This window comes from Corvus hawaiiensis, chromosome 12, assembly GCF_020740725.1.
Source record: "Corvus hawaiiensis isolate bCorHaw1 chromosome 12, bCorHaw1.pri.cur, whole genome shotgun sequence".
NCBI lineage: Eukaryota > Metazoa > Chordata > Aves > Passeriformes > Corvidae > Corvus > Corvus hawaiiensis.
In genome coordinates, this window is record NC_063224.1 from 10,994,914 (window position 1) to 11,017,235 (window position 22,322).

At 38.1% G+C, this 22,322-nt stretch overlaps 1 protein-coding gene across 5 annotated transcripts in view; it reads right to left on the bottom strand.

Annotated features, from left to right (window-relative positions):
- The window catches only part of FTO (FTO alpha-ketoglutarate dependent dioxygenase), a 231,319-nt gene that overhangs the window by 32,765 nt on the left and 176,232 nt on the right, over window positions 1-22,322 (bottom strand). Inside the window, exon 9 of one of the 5 annotated variants that reach the window (XM_048316435.1) lies at window positions 17,681-17,978. The exons of 3 other annotated variants lie outside the window; for them this stretch is intronic. In XM_048316435.1, the coding sequence (XP_048172392.1) occupies window positions 17,917-17,978 (62 nt within the window). In that variant the 3' untranslated portion in view covers window positions 17,681-17,916. Of the gene's footprint in view, window positions 1-17,680; window positions 17,979-22,322 lie in introns of those variants that run through there. One more of the 5 variants, XM_048316437.1, reaches the window with a different exon arrangement.

Below are 22,322 nucleotides of genomic sequence, written 5' to 3' on the forward strand. Positions count from 1 at the left end.
ATTGTGTCACGTTCTATTATGAGGAAATCATGGGGGGGATTCTTTTTAACAGATTTCTTGGATGAAATCAAGCACAAATGAGGCAAGTATTGTATCTGAGAACCATTTATTGATAAGGAAGGGTATGTGTCCCTGTTGGAGAGAAAGAGAAAATTAAGTAGAGAGGGGGGAAAGAGAGACCAAGAGAGAAACAGAAAGAAAGGGACAGAATCCCAGGGTGCACCGTCAGCTTCCAACCAGCAGGTAGAGGGTGCGTGCTGCGAGCCGTGGCAGCACAATTTCTTCCCTGGGTAGGTCATTGAAAGGGCGTGTGCTCAGGTTCATACTACATTTCTCTGAGCTTGGTTTCTCACACATTTCGTCCGACATTCTAGTACCACCTTCTCCAACATGTCCATGGGGAGACCATTCATTAGTTTTTTTGGGATTCCGTTCTGCCAACCTTGTGACCAAAATGACTGTCTTGTGAGTGGGCAGTCCCACCCATCCTGGATGGAACAGGAGGGGAATCGTGGGTGACATCCTTGGACTAAATCAGGTAGTGAAGGTCAGAAAGATGTAGGAGCAGCAATGCTGGGGTGCTGATGGGATCACCATGGCATGCCTCTTCCAGCCTCAGTGTTCCTAGAGCTGTAGGCTCTGTGACTCCCTAAATCCTAACCCTAACACTCATGGCAGCTTGGCACTCCAGGTGAGATCCTGATCACAACAGGTGGCCCACATTACAACAGTGCAGCGTCAGGAATGTTATGCCACCCTGTTGTGATGCCCTTGCAATGCCTTTTCCAGTGACAGTGTCCCTGGAGCTGTAGGCTCAACAGCTCTCTGAAGCCTAAGACTAAGGACAGAGGGCACCTTGTTGCTGGGGCTGAGGTCCCCCCTGGGGACCTCTCTCCCCTGGTTGTCTGTCAGGGGAGATCTCCTCAGAGACAGAGCTTCCCTCCGTTTTCTAAAGGGGTTCCTGCTCAGACACTGTGACGTAGGCGGTCTCCACCCCCTGACACATGCTAGCTGACCTCTGCATGTGCCATGTGTTACGACTTTCAGCACGTGGTGTACAGCTCCTCTAGTAATTTTCCTCCTGCTCTCAGAAAATGGATTCTTAACCCAGAGTTCGAGAAATAAAATTGGGCAACGTTGAGGCAAAAATAAAAATTAAATTGGTTCCTCACACATTGTAAGAACAGTGAAAACTGTCTGTGACCACCCTACCTGGTCTTGACAATGGTAATGGAAGGAGGGAAACTTGACCTGGCTGTAGACATCTAGAATAGGTTTCCAAGGACAATAGCTATTCCAATCCCTGCTATATTATATATGTATACAAACAATAGGTATTCCAAAGAGAAAAGGAAATTACGTGGCTTAATTTAAGGCTCTCTAAAGTTGCCTTTGTCAGGCTTGCAGTACAATGACAACCAGGTGATTGTTTCTTAAATTACTATAATCAGGATTCTTAAGGATAACAAGATTACCTTAGCTATTAATATAATTCTCATCCATGTTGCCAGTAGTACATTCCTCGGCAGAATTCTTGTTTACACCTGAGAGCCCCTGCACAGCTATTAGCCAGGAGAGCCATTTAGCTCTGCTGAAGCAGTTCTCTTAGCTATTTTCATGTTAGTGTTTAGACTCAACTTATCATCACTATTCTGTCCACAGAATTCCCTGAAACTGATATTTTGACACCGTATCAGACAGAAAGTGGAGGTCTAAGTTAGCTTCTCCTTCTCTCCTGTTTGAATAATAAACTGGTCTCTAGTTGCTCCGAGGTAGGGCTGCCTCCAGCTTGTAACTGGAGGTGACAGGTACTCTAGCAGATGGGCTGTCTTGTAATCTTTTTCTTTATTCACAGCAACTCTGTCTCTTCCTTCTGTTCAGAGTATTTACTCTTGTTGGTAGCATGTAAACAGTTAGCTATGCCTTAGACAGTTCAAAGATGTGCTATGTGGGCGAATTAGTTGTTGCAGGATGCCTGTCTGCCTTCACACACACACTTCTTTCAAACACTGCCATTTTCAGATTTCTGCCCAATTAACTGACGATGACGGAGCCCAGTCCTGAGCTCCTTGCCCAGAGGAAACTTCCCTTGAATTCAGAAAAAGCACAAAGCTGATAATCACTCTGAAGATGCCACAATTTCTCCACACTAAAATGCTGCATTCAAAATATTTAGTACACTTGCAAAACATATACATTCTGATCTAAATAAAAAGCATGCAATTTAATTCCTTTCATAAGACTTGTGTTTCTCAAGGACTTGGAATGAATTTGCGGTTTTTTATGTATAAAAATTACACAGAATTTTTTCTTAAATACATGTATTCTAAGAAACTAGGGCAGCACTGACAAACAGGACAGCTTCTGCAAACTACTGATGTCTCATGACATGTTCACTAATATTTCATAATGGCTTTTTTCCTTGCCTGTCTGCTGTAGAAGAACTGCTGATTTGTCTTTACTCACAGACAACACAGTGGGGCCAAGTTTTATATTTGGTGCAATCACATGAGGACTGCATTTGATTGCTGGTATCTTGGCAAATGGGTTTTGTATTTCAATACCAACAACACTCAACTCATCTTTTGGGACAACGAATTCCCCGTGTAATGAAGTTTCCCTCCACATAAACGTACACTCTTGCATGTTTATGAAATGCTCCTTTTAAAATTTTTCTTAATGCAAGTGAAATTTTCAAATCTGCCCAATTGTACTAATCTGTACTTTTGGTGCAAACCCTCATGAACCTTCCCAGGGATTCTGTTTTTAACTGTATTTAATGTACCATCCTTTTTTTATTAAAATGCAACTCAGTTTTCAAAAACAAGTATGCAAATTAATTCTAAAAGCTGCTACTCAGTTCTTCAAAGAGATGTTCTATAGATACCTAAAGTTATACCAGCATGGGAACACAGCACTTGCTGTGCAAAATGCACCACCAGTTAAATGAGTAATAAATCAGGAGCCATCTCATACATAAGGGGCACAAGAGAAGAAATTTACCTATACTTTATAGAACCTACATTTACTCTGGTTTTTTAGAAGGTCATGTCAAGTTTACAAATTTTATCTAAATTTGTAATTCTGCTCTACTGTTGCTGGCTAATTAATAAATAAAAATTTAATAGATAAAAGTCACTAGACATGTTATGCATGTTTTACTAGTTAACTTTCTTAGGTAGTATCATAAGCTTCTACTTCATCCTTGGGTATTTCCTAGTGAAATTATTTTAACTTGTATTCGGGGTTTTCATTCCCTGGGTGATGCCACTAAAGGCCCGTGCCTCCATGGCACTTTGGCAGGTCAACTTATTAATAAAGACTTCTGTGGAAAGACTGAGTGGTACTTGAGCATAAGTCAAGTGAAACCACACATTCTTTAAAGAAACTCTTGCAAAAGGCATGCTGCACTCTACACCCATCCAGAGTAATTGGTGAAGATAAGATTTGTCCAAAAGCCCTCATTTTACAAATGGTAGGAGATGCAGGCAACAAAATAACTCACTCTTAAATGTCTTTGTGAACCTATGCCCGAGCAATGACATATTTGTACAAAAACAGATCAGCATTGACAGTACATCATCCCTAGTATTATGCTGGAATATTCATTAATAGCTCAGAATTCTTTAAGAAGCAGTAAGATACTCCTTCACAATCTATCAAGAGCTGACTGGTCTCCATCTTTCTTGAAAGATCTTTGAAAAGCAAATCAAGACTTAAAACATTATGTGTTGCAATTTTAATACATGTGATTTACATTGTTGAAAAGGTTGAACTAAAGCTGTAGCCAGACTCAGCATGTGTGCCACGGTCTCCAGAAGCACGTTACAAATGCAATCTAAAATCAATAGCAAGAAACAATTACAGCATCTGAATACCATTTGGGTGAAATAAGCTGATGCTGGTGAAGCAACCAGCAAATGTATGTCAATACCTGCAACAAAGTATTCCACAGCGTTTGCACAAAGAGGGGTTGAGTAAATATCAATAAAGCAACTCCTACTACAAACAGTAAAAATGATAAAATCAATATTATAAAATAAAAAAGTTAGCACACAGATGAACACTGTGATGTAGACAGTGCTGTGTTAGGAGTGTTGCTAAGTTCCTGGATCTCAATAAAGGAACAGACAACGGCTGCATTTGTCCAGTGCTCTGATTAATCAAGAAATCAAAGTATACAACAAATGGTAGGCAAACGTTAGACCATAGACATTCACATGAAAATGCATTTATGTCCTACAGCAGGAGGAATCACATATCTATTGCACCTGCTAGTCCTGCGCGCTGTCAAGAATCCATCTAACTAGCTCACAACATGCCAGCTCTGTCTGCTTAATGGGAAGACACTGAAGGACTTCAAATTTGTCCATAGAAAAGGCTTGAGTAAGAAAAAATAACCCATTATTGCAAAATATTTATATTAAAACATCAAATCCCAGTAAATTCTTTAAAGACCCAGCAACTAAAAGAGTAAAACTGTGAGTGACAGCCCATCTGCAAGATGCTGTCTGTAGCTCTGACCTGCATTTAAAACAGGGCTGCTTAGCCTTTAGAGCACCTAAAGTTGGCTCTGTTGTTTGCATTTCATAGAAACTACTTCTGAAAGTAAACAAGAACCTTTAGTGAATTATTTAGCATACAAATAAACCAGCAAAGAAGCCTAAGTAGGCCAATATGAACTAACTGGATTGAAATATTCATCTGTAAATAACTTTTCAATCTGCTGCTTTCACGTACAAATACTACATGGAACATTAGACACAACTAGCTTCTAGGGATATTTAGGCTCACTGGAGAGCAATTTTTATGTCTACTGGCATCTGTGGGTAGTGATATGGACTGACTGTTAATATAACCAACATAAAATTTATGTGAACACTCACTGCAATAGCAACACACTGTCAGACAGCTGGTGGTTGATGCGTAGCACATGCGGATTTTATACGCACTGTGTAAACTAACCTTTGCAAAAAAGATTTAGCAGGTTTATTAGTTTAGGAAATCACTATAATTAAGGATAATTCATAATGGCCGCTTATCCATTCTATAGCAATAGCTGCTTTAATTTAGACTCTGTTTCTTTGAGCCGTAAATAAGTGTGCTGGTATCTTCTGCACAGATGCGGCATTCAACCTGTTCAAGTTGGTTGAGTTCTGCTTGTGTTTTAATGCAAAAAAATAGTAGATAAGCTCATAAAAGGCACTTTGCTTGAAATAAATTAGCAAAAAATGCAGCTTGAAAGTTCTGAAACTCTTCTAGTAGCTCCTTTTAGGGAGGAGAGGGTAGAACTCAGAAATTTTCCACAAAAAAGGAGCAAACTACATACATGGTCAGAGATCTGACCTGAGATAGAATAACATATTTGCATAATTAATCACTGGAAAAAGAGATATCTCTGTGACCTACACGTATTATTTACAATCTATTCAGTTTGTAATGGAGGGTTTGACCTCTGTGAGCCCTTCTCGTAACACTGTGACTTTCCTGCTTCTGTGCACAACTCCAGCCTTCTCTGCAGTAGAACACGTGTGGTGTCTCCTAACTTCAGTTCCTGTTAAACATCCCTGCAAAACAATTCCTTGTGTCCACATTGCTTATTTAGTTCACAGCACTCTTCCTGAATTGTCAGCCACCCCATGTCCTACTGGCTTGGAAGCACCGTGGGTCTCTCTGACCAAACCCCCACAAATCCAGCTTTCCTCCCATTCCCTGCCCTTGGTCAGGCATTCTTAGTAGAAACACTTCACAGATAACTACTTTACTAACCAGGAACTACAATAAGGCCTGTAGTAACCACAAAGGCCCACAGTAACCAACATATCAAATTTCCTGATTTTACAAAAAAAAAAAAAAAAATCTGCTACACTTTTCACTTGTGACCCCATTGGTACCTTCTGTAGACAATGACTACAGACCCACCCAACTAAAAAATTATGATTTAAGGTGTCTTTCATAAAATGCTTAAGATGGTTGATAAAGCAGCTTGAAGCATCAAACGATAGGCAAGTTTAGAAACAAATACGATCCAGATTCTCCTGATACCAATTTATGCTTCTTCCTTTCTGGAAGAGCCCTAGATTAGCATGGACAGTAAAAAATTTGGATACTGAGGTTTGCAGCAGATGACTAAGCACAATGGCTCAAGGCTTTATTTCCTTTTGTATAGAGACAAAAATGCGCAGTGTTATGGAAAACTATCTAGTCTTGTAAGTCTCCTGCCACAAAATTACTAACACACTGCCTTTCCAGGGAGTGTGCAACCTACCTTTTATTTTCCATTTAGATTTTATAGTAACCTTGAAAGTAACATTAAACAATATAAATTCAGAGTGTCATGGCAGTCAGTGGAGCACAGTAAACATTCCCTAGCTGGGATCAAGTCAGTCAAAGATGAGATGCTTTTCCCGGATTGTACTGTTTTCCCATCAGCCCAATTTACACTGTGCCTGAAGAACGTGTACCAGCCAAAGCACTGGACTTATGAGTTGAGTATGGATCTTTGCTAAAAAGAAGATATACCTTTTTTTTAAAAGAAAATACAAAAGTAGAAGTAATCTGCTTGCAATCACCAAGAAAATACAGAATAATCACAGTTAACAAAGGAAGATGTAGCAATCACCATACATACTGAATTTCAGGTTATCTAAGCCTATCATTTTCAACCTCTTAATGACAAATAACCACAGCATTCTACTCATTTCCAGTCTGAAGAGGTATTCATTGTGAGGTTCAGACTTCAGTGGTAAAAAGACCTTGGCTAAGCAATATGTTTCCAATCCATTCAATTATTACATTCAATTTTTTCATGAGTGTATGGAATACAGTATAAAAAAAGTCTTCCAATACCCTTTGCAAATCCATGAGCTAGTAAAGCACAACTACTGCTTTAACACCATTCAAACCATAAACACTGCAGTAATTATGTACCTTCTGGGGAGAGGCACTACAAAAAGAGAAGGAAAATGTGAAACAGACTTTTTTTCATGCATTCCTAGGCAGCAACAGGAAACAACTGAATTTTCCTTACTCCAATCAGAGCCAAGATTAGAAGGGAAACAGGAGAGATGAGCCCCAAAGCTGGAAGTTTTGCTGTCAATGCAAGACACCTTTTGGCAGTATCCTCTTGCTCTCTGGGTTCTGACTAATATGTTTCAAATGAGATAAAAGCTCCTGCATTAGCATTCAGTTCAACCAACAAGAGCAATTGACTATAGAATGGAATTGCTTTGCCAATGGCATATTGCACATAAGCTGAGTGAAACCGCAAATCTCCGTGCCAGAGGAAATTTTGAAATTTCCATTCCTTTTTTATACATTGCATTTATTTTATCAAATAACGGCCAAATAATTCCAAATTGCAAAACTCCCTCTGATTCGTAGAACTGAGCTGAAACACTTGGTTTTTAGTCAGCAGAACACTGGGCTGATTTCTTTGTGGTAATGTTCAGCTTGATGGGACTTGTGGCAGGTGAGCCTGACGTTCACGTTCCCACCATAGTTGACATCCCTTGTGGGATGAGTTGACATCTCCCATAATTTATTCAGCAGTCATTTAACTCCTACAGGCCATTACACAGTTTTGTCTTACAAAGTCCAAAATACATCAAAGATACAGTATTCTTGTCAAGCAGCTGAACAAACTGAACAAAATGGGAGTTTGATCTACCCTTCTAGAAGGTGATTTCAAGTGCCACAAAATTAAATTTTTTTGAATAATCAAAAACCTGAACTTTAGATCAAAGTCATACAAAATGAAGCAGATTTTGTTTTAATAAAACAGAGACATTTATCATGGGAAACCATAGCTTTGTAAAAATTGCACTTTTTGGTGAAGAAATATTTGACCTTAATTTTAATTAGCTCAAATAATTTTAACTCAGCAAAAATATGATGAAATGGGAAGTTAGATACTGCTGTGCTAATTCTTACCACAAAAATTTCAGAGTATTTGCTGCATCTTTATTAAATAATTCCTATACTTGAATAAGACACGAATCTTGATTTCTTTAAAAAGGCTTTACTGTTCAAGATTGCAATAGAAACACAAACCCTACCTGCTCAAAAATAGAAGCTGAAAACACATTAGAAACGGTCTTAAAGAAGCTGAAAATGTATATCTGGGGGTCAGGCCGAACCTGAACAGGGGGGATGACACCATTTCATCAACAGTTGAGAGATTAATGCCTGTTTAACTCAAATTTATAAATTCCTTTTTTTCCTGAGACATTTCTTACAGTAAAACTGTTCTCTAGGTACTCCAAATTGCTGTCACAACTAGAAAAAAATCACAAAGAAGTCTTACACTAGGCTAAAGTGGCTACACATGATTCTTAACAAAGGCTTGTTATAGCCTTGGACAAGGAGGAAGAATGTAAAGAAAAAGGACCACTTGTCCAGGCTGGTAGTGCACAAGAGAAGACCTGCAAGCAATGGAAGGCTTGTCTGAACAGGTACTCTACCACAAGTGGTGGGGAAAAGGAAAGAAAAGAACAAAACCAAAAGGAAGGAATAAAACAGTGCAGGAATGTAAGGGGGAAGATCGAGCAGGTACAGATGTTCTGACTTAGGCCTAAAAAGCATTCTGCGATGAGGAACTTGAGGTGGGGCAGGGGGCAAGGGAGAAAATAGGTTTTAAAGTCTCTTTATTAGGGTTTGCTATTTTGGTGTATTAGGTTTATTTTATCTGTGCCTCAAATAAGATATAGCGATAGAGAAGCCAGCCAGGTGTTTGCTAAATAGTTTGAAAGCGCTGATGATGATGACCAGTGCATCTTACTGCACAAAAGGTCATTATGTGACTTGTCATTACTGGGACTGATTCCCGAGTTAACCCAAACTCTTATTCTTCAGCACCTCCAGAGGAGGGCATTATCAAGAGAATAAAATGGTCATGCCTGAGCAGCTCAACAAAAGGGTGACTGGAGGAAAGTCAGTGCAGATCATGTGGGGAAGAGGCCAAATGCACCACGACTCACCTTGCACAAACCATCCAGGCAGTCTGTGCCCAACACTATGCCAAAGAGGCAAAGAATAAAAAAGAAACTGGCAGTGTATGAAATAAATAGTTCAATGGGATGTGCATGAGATGTGTGGAAGTGCTCAGCAAGGAGGCTGGGATTGGCAGTCGGCATCAGACCCATCATACCCTGCTGAGCTCCAGCTCGGCACTGCACGGGACTGAAGGGAGCAGTCACCACCTCAGAGCTCTGCAGGCTCTGCTCAAAAGCTGCCACTATGGAAAGGAATTGAGGACACAACAAGGAACTTCCAGATTGGAAGAAAAAAAGAAAACACATGGAAAAAAAAAATAATACTGAGCATGTAAGAAAATGTAGGGTTGACAGGTTCTTCTAGTCCCTCTTCCAGGGATCAAAATTACTTCAGAGACTGCCTACAAAGGGAAGTTCCTTAAAAGTGAAAGCCAGTGGCCAGACTGAGAAGAAAAGGAGAAAAGCAGAGATTATAAAGTAAGCAAAATAGGAAGTCAAGCACATCATCTATCTTTGGTTGTAACTCACTTCTTTCCTGAGAAATAAACTTGAAATTATCAAACATGAATAATGAAACAGAAGTCACAAAAGAGGGACTGAATTCAGAAGTGGTCTTCAAGGTTAGATTACATCCCTTTGTCTTAAACAAACAAACCAAAAAGCAATAAAACTACCATTAGCTTTCTATAAAATATTTTTTAAACTGCATAACATAACAAACAGCAAACAGTTTGGTACTGATTTTTAGCACTTATGGTTGACTGCAACAGCTAAAGTACAGTATTTTTAAAAGCAGAATGTATTTCTTAAGTCACAAGTTTCTTCATTGGATTTGCAGATGGGGACCTCTATTGGTATAAAATAATTACTAAAAAAAAATGACACCTGGAAACAGACCCATTGATTCCCACAAAAATCACACTGGCCAAATTCTCATCTTCATTACACCAATGTTAACATATACCCATTTCAATTAAAATCGCAGGAATTAGCCCAATCAAATGCAATTAACATAAGAATTTGGTCCAATTGTGAAACACATCAAGTATTCTTACAGAAAAAAAAAAAAGCTACAAAGAAGAACTAATATACTTTGAAGTTAACCTTCTCATACTTACGCCTGGGGGCCCTTCTGTGCATGTGCCTTATGTGTATTTTTACTACAACCTCTGTGTAACCACGCAGCGTTCTGGCTTTGGACTGACATATCTCTGTGTTGGGCAGGATTTTCAATCCTTCATGACTATCTATTTGTCACTGCAGGTGAGTGGTAGCACTCAGGCTGATCCCCAGCCACTTTCACAGTTACTTATCTGTCTTTATGGATTCTTCCTGTGTGTCAAGTTGGTGCATAACAGCATTACTGTCAGGGTGACAAAATTGTCCCCAGAGTGTCACAAATGATTCCCCGGCCTTATGGCTGCAAGCAGGTAGTAACACATCGACACTGCCTTCCTCAGCTCATCTTTCTCCAGCCCTGCCACCCACCCGTTATTCTGCATTCACACACACACATTCCCCTCTACGGATGTAAACCTCAGCTAAGAATTAAGACAGTTCTAATTTTGGTACTTTAAAATTACCACCAAAAAAAGAGAGCAGAGCTTGCTTTCAAGGTGAAATATTTTTCTCTGAAAAATCTGTTCATTTGCTTATTAAATAATAGGATTTTGGGGGAAGAATACACTGCAGAATGCCTGTTTTCTAAATACAGAAACCATGATTACAAATTCAAAATAGTGGCTAAAAATCTGCACACATTGATTTTTGCTGAATTCTATATGCCATCCACGCTCTTAGTTTTTTCATGTGTGTCTATCAATGAAAGCCTGGGTTTTTTTCCCTATAATTCTGTTGCATTTTTTACTTAATTATATTTTGCATGCAGTAACACCTTTTTTAGAATAACATTTTCTCCAGTTCAACACTGGATGCTTATCTGTGATAAATTTAAAATTTCATTTGACAAGCGCTAGTTTAAAAACTTTTTTCCCCCCTATAACGTAAAATCATTCCAAAGAGGAAAAAAAATAAATCCATCAAATTAAAACAATTTGTATATTAATTGAAGAAGGCTGAGAATCTTGATAAATACAGACGAAAAGAATGCTTCAGCAGCAAAGCTTGTTCAATAATCTAAAAACTACTTCACGGTCACATAGTACAATCTAAGATTTTGGTGATTCTTACATGAACCAGGTTTTATGCAAATAAGTTCTGCTTTGTTTAAGTCTACTGTACTTCAATTCTTCAAAACATCCTCAAGGTAAGTGTTTCCAGACACTGACACTGGACAGGACTCTGAAGGTGAGTCCCTGTGTTCTTGTCCCTTCATCACCCTGCTATATCAGCTCATCTCTCTGTGCCTCAGTTTCCCCAGCTGTGAACTGAAGATCATTACACTCAATTTTCCTATAAAAATGGCAAACGAACTCCAGAGTAGCAAAACTAGTCAACATTAAAAGTACACTGAGATAAAGCAAAAGCCTTTTGTTTGGAAGATGAATCTTTAGAGAATGACCCAAGGTGCCTGTGTGTGTGAAAAGCATGGTCAGGCACTGCTGCCTTGAGAAAGGCAGCTGGACCAAGGGTACCTGACCCTCGCTGACACCGGCGTGACCGAGGACAGGAGTGTTCCAGCAAACACGTGTTTGGGTGTCTGTGCGCACCCTCCCCACCCCTCGGACCATTTGTCCTTCACCTGACAAACACTCATTGTCTGAGTTCTCAGATAGGTTCAATATGATTTCTGACATTGGAAAAACAAAGCTAAAAGCAATTTAGAAATACCTGCCCATGAAGTCAAAAGGCAAAATATCTAAAGCTTCTCCTGGAATCTCTGACCTCAGAGGCTGACATGGTTTGATGGGAAATTTAATGTAATAGTCTGAGAAAGCCAAAAGGCCTATTGTCAGCAATGAAGTCTGAAAGTTAGCAGAATTAATATAACTGTACAATGGAAGTGCCCTCGAGGGACAAGGCTGCAGAACCAGGGCAGAGGGAAAAATGACTTTTGAAGCCACTTCACTATGACATTCTGTCATCACTGCTAAACGGAAATAAAAAATCACCTGAATCACCACATGCTTCAGTGTGTGTCCCTTCCTTATCTAATATAAAGTAATAACACTGACGTCCTGTGCCCCACCTAAGCTGGGAAGGGGCTCTGCAGGGACTTCGGGAGCTCCATTTTGAATTGCTAAATGCAATAAGAATAAATGCAAGTGGGAGTCTGTTTAGCAGAGAATGATGTCTGGTCTGTAGCCCATCAAAGCCCAATAAATCTCAATGCTTCAACAAGAGATGAAAATGGTTATCTCATCATTTCAGTGCCAGGGTGAAATTTTCTCTGAGCCAGAGCATTTTTATAGATGATTTATGTCTGGGAAGGGTAGTTGTTTAACAAAATGGCAGATAATGATAAATAGAAAGCAAATAGAAACAGCAGCAAGGGAGTGGTTCTTAGTTGCAGCAGCGGAATAAACAATATACTTACATAAAGTATATGTCACATATAAGTGCCATTATTCTAAATCCTATGAGTTATATGTTACTTGGAACATCACATAAAAGAGCTGGTAATATGATTTACAGGATAGGAAATTTAACATGTATGCAAGGCAAATAAGTATCAAAATTCTTCTTTCTGTTACATCTCTGTTAATCCCACTTCACTGAAATTACTCTGGATTTACAATTACATAATAAACAAGAACTGTCTATGTGTTCACTGGGTTTAATACATGATTATATTAAAAGGAGAGGGATCAGAGGATGGGCTAATTTTTATGTTGTTACAAATTTATTTTTAACCACAATACTTATATTGTCTGTGGGCTAAAATACAAATACTTTAAAAGAAAAAGGAATGGCTGATACATATGCTATCTGAACATGTTTTTAATAAAGTCATCTGAAAACAAAACTTTTTTTCCCTTAAGATCTGGGTTTGGATGACATGATAAAACAAATATTCATAGAGTTAATGATGAGAAGAAAATGTAGCAAAAAGCAAACAAGGCTGCCTGTTTGAGCTTTTTGAATTAGAGATACTGCAAACAATGTCAAATTGGAGATGGAGATTTGAGGTCAGGGTGCTCAGTTTCAGTTTCTTTTTCTGCATTTTTCCTGTGGCTGTACACAAAGGAAAAAAAAAAAAAATCTAATTACAGTTTTAAATGCCCAAAATGCCATGTCCACCAAAAGCCCGATGCTCATTAGTACTAGTAATTAACTTTACAACTGTCAACACAAACACCACACAGGCTGACAGATAGATAGTAGCTCTGAGGGTGCTAATAAATCCGGAAATAACAACTTGACATGCAGATGCACAAAAGGATGCAGGTGATAAAGAAATGTTGACATCAAATCTAATTATCTTCGAAACGGCCAAGTACTGCACAATCCCCAGTAATGCACTGTTATTGCTGGTGATGAGCCCCACTGGAACGGCTCTTAACCACAGCCTACAACGGAGCTTTTACAGCCCCTTGTCATATCTAGTGAGGACAATATCAAAAAGGAAATTATGAGTGTCATGACCCCTCCAAGTCAAAAATCTAGTGATGAATATAGGCTCAGCAAGGCATAGCAGATTACCCCCTTACGAGTTTTAAAGCCAGGATGATATATGACATTTTTATCAGGCACTTTCTCAGGAATGTCACCAAGAGGGAAAATAAAGGCCCTGAAAAGAGACGACTAGGTGAATTATGCAACTGTAATTGCCGATCATAACCTGATATGAGCTGAAATTGCTCTGTTTTCATATTGAGATAGCATAAAATTGTCGGGAAATGCAATGGCTCCTTAATGTGGCCTAGATGAGTCTAATATTCTGATCATTTTTCACTCAGCTGCTAGGTAAATAGTGCTTCTTTAACACAACCACCGTGGCCCAGGGCAATCTGGGGGCCCAATTTTACACTTGAATTGAGAAAATATGTGTAAACTACAATTTTTCATATTTTCTGCATACATAAGAAGATGAAACATCTTTATCATGTGTATTGTCTGGCTGAGCTTATACAAAATATTAGTTTATCTCTCCTACTTTGGTTTATTCCATAAGCAAAACACATAGATCTAAAGGACAGGCAATATTCTATATACAAAATAGGTCCATCTTTTATGCAGCCTTGTATGAAGAATTCTACCATTTTGTTTTTGAAAAGCTGGAATTTAGCAATTGTAGATTTTGCAAAATAAATTAAAATATTCTAAAATGCTCACACTTTTCTGCAAATCGGCATTAAAAATAAAGGAAAACAAAAGGCCACAGAAATATTTATCTATACAACCTGAGATACTAGTTTAAACAATAACCTCTAGGAGAAAAGGAAGGTGAAGGGCATTTCTTTATTACCATGCTATAAGATAAATTTATTTTATCATAAATCTGCTGTATTAAGTGGTTCATAAAACAGATTTGCTTAAAAAACAGCCTGAGTTAAAATAAAAAAAACCTCAAATCAACCACAAAACCCAATGAAACAAAAAGCATGCTACTAACCCATTCTCAGATAATAATCAGCAATAATACCTGGGGCAGAAAGGTCATAAACCATACTTCCAAGACAGGAATAATTCATTGTACTACTATGTGTTTAAGAATTAGTTTGATAGAGTCACTATCTAGACTGTGAGATATTGTCTATCAATCTGACCTTCTAAAAATGAGCCCACAGACTCCCACTTAGATCAAAACCTCGGCTTTTATGATAAGCAATGTCTTTCTTACGATGAATTTTAGGACCAGGCTTATGACAAGTGCAGCACCATTTGCAAAATATGGAAGTGAAGCAATACAAGCTCCTAAATAATAAGGTCTTTCGAAATTTCTAGACATATTTTTCCTCCAAAGGAACCAAAAAAAGCAACTCCATTTTGCTTGCTTCCTTAAGAGTCAATTCAGAAGTAAACAAGTACAAAGGAGGTTAAAAGATTGAAATTTCTTTGTTTGCATTTATGTTATCTGTTCTTAGTTCCTATATATCCACCTTATCGAGGTGGTCCCACACTAATTGCAAAGCAGCACTGACTAGCAGCAATAACCAGCACTTGGAAAAATCCCGTGTGATGCTGGTGACTGCTGATAAGAGCCCTTTAACAAACTTGGGTGTATCTGCATCAACTTACTTCCCACTCCCTTCTACATTTTATGCTTCCTAAAGGCTGATATTTTGTACTAAATGTCGTAGCAAAGTGATACCTCACTACAGAGAGGCTTCAAGCACAAATGATTTCCAAAGGCTTCAGGGTGTGGGATATATGGCACTGAAAATAACACTGAACACTGTGATACTTCAGTAATCACACAAGTCTTTGTAAAATATTTGACCGGAAACCAGAAGAGGATTGAAATATAGTTCCTAGCAATTAATACTGTGTGATCCTAAATGTAGAGTTTTTCAGATCTCAAAAGAATTTAAAACTGTAGACCCATCCATATTTATTACATTACCGCTAACCCTATTATGAACAGTCTTTATGTAATTAACATACCAGCAGGGAATTTAAGAGGTACTTGGCATTAATTTTCAATCCCTATTCTCCATGAATTTGGTACTCAATTGTAGTGATAAATAGAAGACACATGGCTATGATTACGCATTTTCTGTAATGATTAGGCACCATAGTAGAAAAAACCTCATAATGCAGCACAGGCTCACAGTTAGCAAGAAAACCCTTTTACTGCTGGATTTTCATTCTCTTCCAGTAATTCAGAAAGTCAAGTGACCACTTTCCATTTTTTTTTCCTTTTTCACAGGACCTGTTTAGAGAAGACTTTTCCCACAGTCACTGGCACTTGGCAGAAAAATAACTTCCAACCCTTCTCATTCCCTCCTCAAGTCAGCCCCGTTGAAGGTGTACTTATTCCATCTCCCTGTCTCTGTATCCCCCTTCCGGAGAGCGGGTGCAGGGGCTGCAGCCGCTGTTGCTAAGCAACTCAGCCACAGCACTGCATCACCAAGTACAGATTGCTCCCATCATTTTCAGCCTCACAAATTTGGGAGCTGGTATAATAATAGGAAGTAGTATGGATAACAAAACCATTATCCATAGACCGGTAAGTTAGCAGATGGATCATAAGAGCTAAAAAAAAAAAAAAAAGCTATTGTAACAAGAACACTGAACAATTACTGGCAGTGTTATTTTCAACCTTTTTCTTTTAATCAGTACAGCCTCCACAAAGAAGTTTACATACTCACTCTGTGTGAATGCAAAAGTATTTTTGAATTATGATGATTTTTTGTGGGTTTTTCTGTGCAAGAGAATACCACAATATCGGTGCTGCCGAAAGCTAGCACAAGATCTATTAGTAATCAAATTTCAGCCCAGATTTTATGGTTAGTCTAACCGAGTTAATTTCTCTAATGTTAGCAATTCATGGAAGAGGTCTCTTGTGGCAGCACAAACCTGGGATCCACAGCAGCTGTCAGAAGAGACTCTGAGGAATTCCTTATTAGCCAGAATGCAACCAGGCAGAAAACTCATTACACAGTGCTAAATATACTTAATCACATCTATTAGAGAAAAATGAACTTGATAATTACAACAAATAACTAAAGAGCAAAAAGTGTTCATGGAAAAACCCACACCAGGATGTGTAAGAAGAGGGGCTGCATATTGACTCTGTGTGGGAGAAAGCCTCGCCGGAAACTCTTCTGATTCTGATGGAAAACAATTACACCACAATGTACAAATGATTTAGGTTTCCCTTGAAAGCGAAGCATTTACATTTAACAGCTTACACAAATGTAACATAATAAGTAAATTAATTGCTTAGATTTTAAAAATTAATTTGGAAAGCTCTTCTGAGAGTTGAGATGACATCTTCTCAACATGCTTTTTTGGGGAAAGGAAGTCTGCCACAGACATTCACCACAGTAAAGGTAATTTCACAATAGCTGGTACTTCACTGCAGTACATAACACTAGTTACATACTAAGTCTTTCCTTGTTTGGCAGCCTTTCTTTTGCTTCAAATGCTATTGGACTGTGGGGTGATGTGGTCCACAATTTTGCCCATCAAGCTACCTATATTTTAAAACTGACAGTTTTAAACTAAAGGTATCAGATAATGACCTCACAATGTAATTATAGGGTGAAATCAAACATAAGCATCACAAACTCTTCGTGGGTTCATCACATACCATACACAGGCACTCCAAGCAGACCTGGATACCATCTGCCAAAACCTCCCTTGCTCTGTCATCCAGAAGTATCAGATGTCTGTCTTAGTTTTATTTGCACTTTGCCTAGTCAATGCATGAAGTGTGGGCACTCTAATTTCGCAGCAATTGCAAATCCTGATGCACAGACACTTGGAGAACACAACAGAGCCGTGACTACAGCTCCATATCTTTAGAACAAGCCTAATACCCAGACTCCTGTCACTTCATACCAAATTCCTCTCACATCTTATGAAAAGCAGTTAACCTTTAAGCAAATCCATGAATTTGGTTTGGAGTCTTTTTGAGCCCAAACTTTATTTAAAATTCTTTCCCAACTATATATACCCTTAATTCAACATCATTGAAATAAAGAAATCAGGCATATTGAAATCATCAAATAAAATCTGAGAAGGGATACTCCAAGCTTTTAATGTAATTTTGACTTTATTGGAAGAGGACAGCTAAGCAATGCATGAAGCAAGCCATCTGTGTTTTCTTTTTCTATTCAGCCATAGAACATTTTCACCTTTATTTCTATGAAATACCATTAAACATTGGATAGCATCTAGCAAAAATAAGACAAATTCTTCACAGTTGTATCCAAATAAAGAGAGAATGCAATGGCCACAGGAAGCCCTTACCTAAAGTCTGTCAAAGACGTACAAAACCTCAACACTTTGCAAGTCAAAGGGAGGGACCCAGGTAAGTCCCAAGTGAAAGGTCTACATTGCCAGCTTCCTCTCTTCACCTCATTCCTTTCCTCCAGCTTTCATGAAGAGAGGCAAGAAACTGGAGAATTCCATTTCCTAGGAACATAATTTAAAATGGTGGAAATTAGGAAACAGGATTTGATTCATTGTGTGGCCCAACAGCAGTGGAAGATCCATTGTCTGCACGACAGTAAATTAAGAGCAGATGGACAAGACTTTGAACTGGTAAAAGAAAATTTCTTTTACTGCTCCCTTGCACTTGCTTTCCTTTGTTTTAGCTGATTCCTACCTTCTCTGGGTCATTTCTGCTGTCTCTGTATCATGTCAGAACCAGTATTTTAGAATTAAAACAAGGCAGTAGCCACAAAGCTCAGGCAGTAGCCACTTCTCAGAAGTTAAGGACCACACATACACCATTTTAAAATATGCTCCTTCCAATGAGTTACACTTAGGGACTGATGTTATTTAAAGGAAAAATGTAAAAGGTATTCTAAAAGAGTCTAAAAATTGAACATTTTCTTTCTTCCAGTGAAAACATATCATCCCATATACACATGGATACAGTACTTTGCTTGGCTGAGCTTTAGGATAACACAGTGTAATTTTGGGGGCTAGCAGTAATTCTGAAAATTTTTTGGTTCTGCAGTTTACAGATCAGATAATGCTCTTGTGGAAAGAAGCGACAGAGCCTTGCAAAAATTACTGACTTCATGAAGTCTATTATTTAGCCTATACATCTAAAGAGTGAACCTTACTACGGAGAACATGTACTATTCCTCTGTGTGAACAAAAGTATCACAGAACTTATATAATTACTTACTCAGTTCTGTACATCTATTAAATAATTTGGTTTTCTTTGTACAAACTGCAATTCTAATTTTAGCTTGTCAGTCATAACTTAGCATATACATCACACCATGCTGAAATCATAACTAATACACACACATCTGAATTAAATTACGGGCACAGAATGGCACATTAATTTTTAAGTTATTTTTACAAAGTTCTACTGTATTTCAACAGATTTAGCTCCCACTTAGTTATACCAATACAAGAAATGTCCAGTAAGTTTGAGATGTGGAAAAACAGTTTTTGCATTCAAGCATCCTCTCTCCACTCTTTATGCTTCCAAAACTAGGCACAGTTCACACTGTATTGCTGAATTAGGTGAACCTTTCACCTGAACTTTCATAACAGTTTCTATATTATTCTGACTGAGATACTCTTTACCCTAGAAGGTTAAGTTGGCAACACAAATATAACATTAATATGAACAGAAAGAGAGCTATGGTAGTAGCAAAGGTAAGACAGAAAAATGAAACAAGCAAGTTTTAAAGGGCATAAAAGGCCATGATCTTTCTTTATGTGAACAAAAAATGGCTACAACTGCATCAGAATTTTGTTCAAAAAGTAGAAGCTAGTAACTGCTCCTTTTAGAATATCAGCCTTTCTGTCCATGGTTAGGAGCTTGGACAATAAAAGCTGGTTCTGTAACACTTCTCATTTACATAGTATGAACTCTGAGCATAGAAAATCCACAAGTATAATTGTGCATTGCAGTGACAAAAAAGAAGGTGTAATATCCTTATACAACAATCATGTTCAGGAAGGCTAAACACAATGAGAACATCATCAGAATGCCAGAATTCTAGTCCTAGTGTTTTGGGGATAAAGGTACATTGCAATTTCTGTCCTGCCATTCAATAAGTAATAATATGCCTTCCTCACTCAAAACAGAAAATGTATCCAATTTAATATAAAAGTTCATTAGCATTTCCTGAGAATTACATTAATAGAAATGGAAAACTTGCTGTAGAATTAGTGTGTTAATAGTATATGAACTGCAGATATCTCCTTTTAAATCCAGATAATTCTAGCAGGGATACAAATTCCCACTCTTATTTAATTCTCCATTGGGAGCCTTATTTTTTTTTTTCCCAGGAAAGTTTTTTCCATAAAAGTGTAGCATTCTGAATACTAAAAAAGAGAAATCTGTGAAGATGTTTGCAGAGCAAGTTTATGCTGAGAATAAAGAGCAATTTGAAAGCTAATAAAGAGTGATGAGCAGTGACAAACACAAGAACAGAGGAATCATTCCTTTTGCAGTCCTCGTGGACAGACCAAGGATGCCACAGGCACAAACTTTTCCTAAGCAAAGAATAGCATCAAAAGCAGAAAATATTATTAAAATGGCTAAAACAGAGCTTTGTTGTTACAACGTGCGGAAAACCTCACAGCTCCAGATGTTCCTAACTGGAGTCTACACTGGTTACGAAGCTTTCCTTTTTTTTTCCTATTTTCCAACACAGGGTTGCATCAAACACCCTTGAAAAATATGGAAGAGTTAGGAACAACACCGACAAGCAGAGCAAGCAGAAGCAGCACAGTGTGGTGGCAGCTGCAGCAGCACAGGACTGGCAGGGGATGGAGCACATGGTTGGCACTTATCAAACAATAGAGACAACCACTACAGACCACGGATGGGGGATCTGTCCGTGGGGTTCCACCACAAGAAATGACAAGAAGAACTGTATCTATGACTTTCTCTAATGTTCATAACTCAAAATCTACGACCTTGATCACTTTAGCAGATGGTTTTGCTCTGCTGTAGTTGCAATTAAACAGAGTGTGCCAAAGTGAAGAGCAAATTACCCATGCTATCTATCCCAGTTAAAAAAATCTGCAGTCTTCCAGTATCTAATGGGACAATATCCAAAATTTTTCAGCCCCAGCCCATGCTGGATTGCCATTATATTTTATGTCAGTCAGTACTTCAGAGAGTCCAAGACCCTTGGCATATGTTCTTAGTTAACAAAATGGAAAATTAAACTTTGTAGCAACCCCCTGCCACTCCCAAAATAAAAGAAAAATTCTATTTACATCAATGAGCAGGAAGTCTGATCTTCCTGTGCCAGCCAAAAAGCCTGCAATATAAGGACATTTGGCTGAAGAAAGGAATTTAAAGTAAGCAAACTAGCCTAAACTCACAATCCTGCATTTCAGGTGCTGAGGAATATTCATAAGGAATACCAATTTAAAAATAACCTCTGATATTGACAAGCAGAAGTTTATTACTTTGACAGAGCCTTTTCAAAAATTAGCTGGCTTTTTGAACACATTATCCTCATGGAAGAAGTGCTCCTGAATTCTTCAACAGACAAAAAATACCACAATCATAAGCCCAGTATATGCACAACCAAAAATTGTATTGCAATGAAACAGTAAGCGGTACCTAAAGACTGTGGCGTTTTCACTAATTAATGACTGTGTATAAGACCCCATGAAGTCTGAAGGACTGAACAAGACAATGTTCAGACAATGTTCTGAATATGAGACCTATTCTTTAGTTCCCAGCTATCAGAACAAAATTTTCTCTGGGCTACATTGAAAAGGAAGCACGAGTAACATCTGCTCCTTGGTTCTCCAGCACTGATGGATTGGCAATACCTATGTACAGTAGTTTTTACAAATTAAATACATGAAAACTGCAATGAGTAGACTTAAAAAAATGATATTTAAGAGTAGATCTGAGTATGAAGAAGATATGTAGATAAACTACCTCACTGGCATGAAAAAACTCATGTTAAGTTTTTTGCAGTCCAGATGGTATGGGGCAAACCGAGAGGGGGCATTTATGTCAGAACCTGTACAACAGGAACAAGGATGCTGATATGGTTTCTTTTTTATATATAGCTGGGTAAAGAGATCAGAGAACACTGGAACGTTAGCCAAAACAAGTTATCCAGCTGTACTGTGTTTCATCACATATCAATTTTTACTGAAAGAAAACCATACAAATTTAATCAGTTCTTCATATGGTAATATTTAACATTTTCCCCCAAGTTTGATATTATTGTTTTAAAAGTTCCTTTTCCCCCGTCCTCGAATGTGATGTGTGATAGGGGTGAACACAGGAAAAAGATCTATCCCTGGCAAGACTGAAAGTCTCATTTACAGTAGACTCAGTAATAAATGCACTGGCGTCTGTGTCAATTGACTGTCTCAATGAAGAACAGGTCACCATAGGGAACAGTGCAAGCAGCGTCTACACTTGAACCCCCACATCCTCATCCCATGCCTGTTTGTAGCATCAGTAGAAATTAAATTACCCTAACAAACCTTTCTGCCTCCCCCCTCCCCAAGAAACAGGATTTTTTTCCTGATATTTTATACCACACGGGCCTCTATTTTTTTTTGAAGCTATCTTATAGCATTTGTATTGCACTTTTAATTATTTGAAAATATATAATAGAGTGGAGACATGGATCCCACTTATATAAATGCCTATTAAAAGGCCATTTATTCTCTCAGTAACCATAAAACATAAAACACCTCTTAAAAGAATATAATTTCTTTGTTTCTAAGCCAAACACATATAAGAAGACAGCTTGCTCCTTTTAAGTAAATAAAAATGATTTGTATTAAATAAAATGAAATATT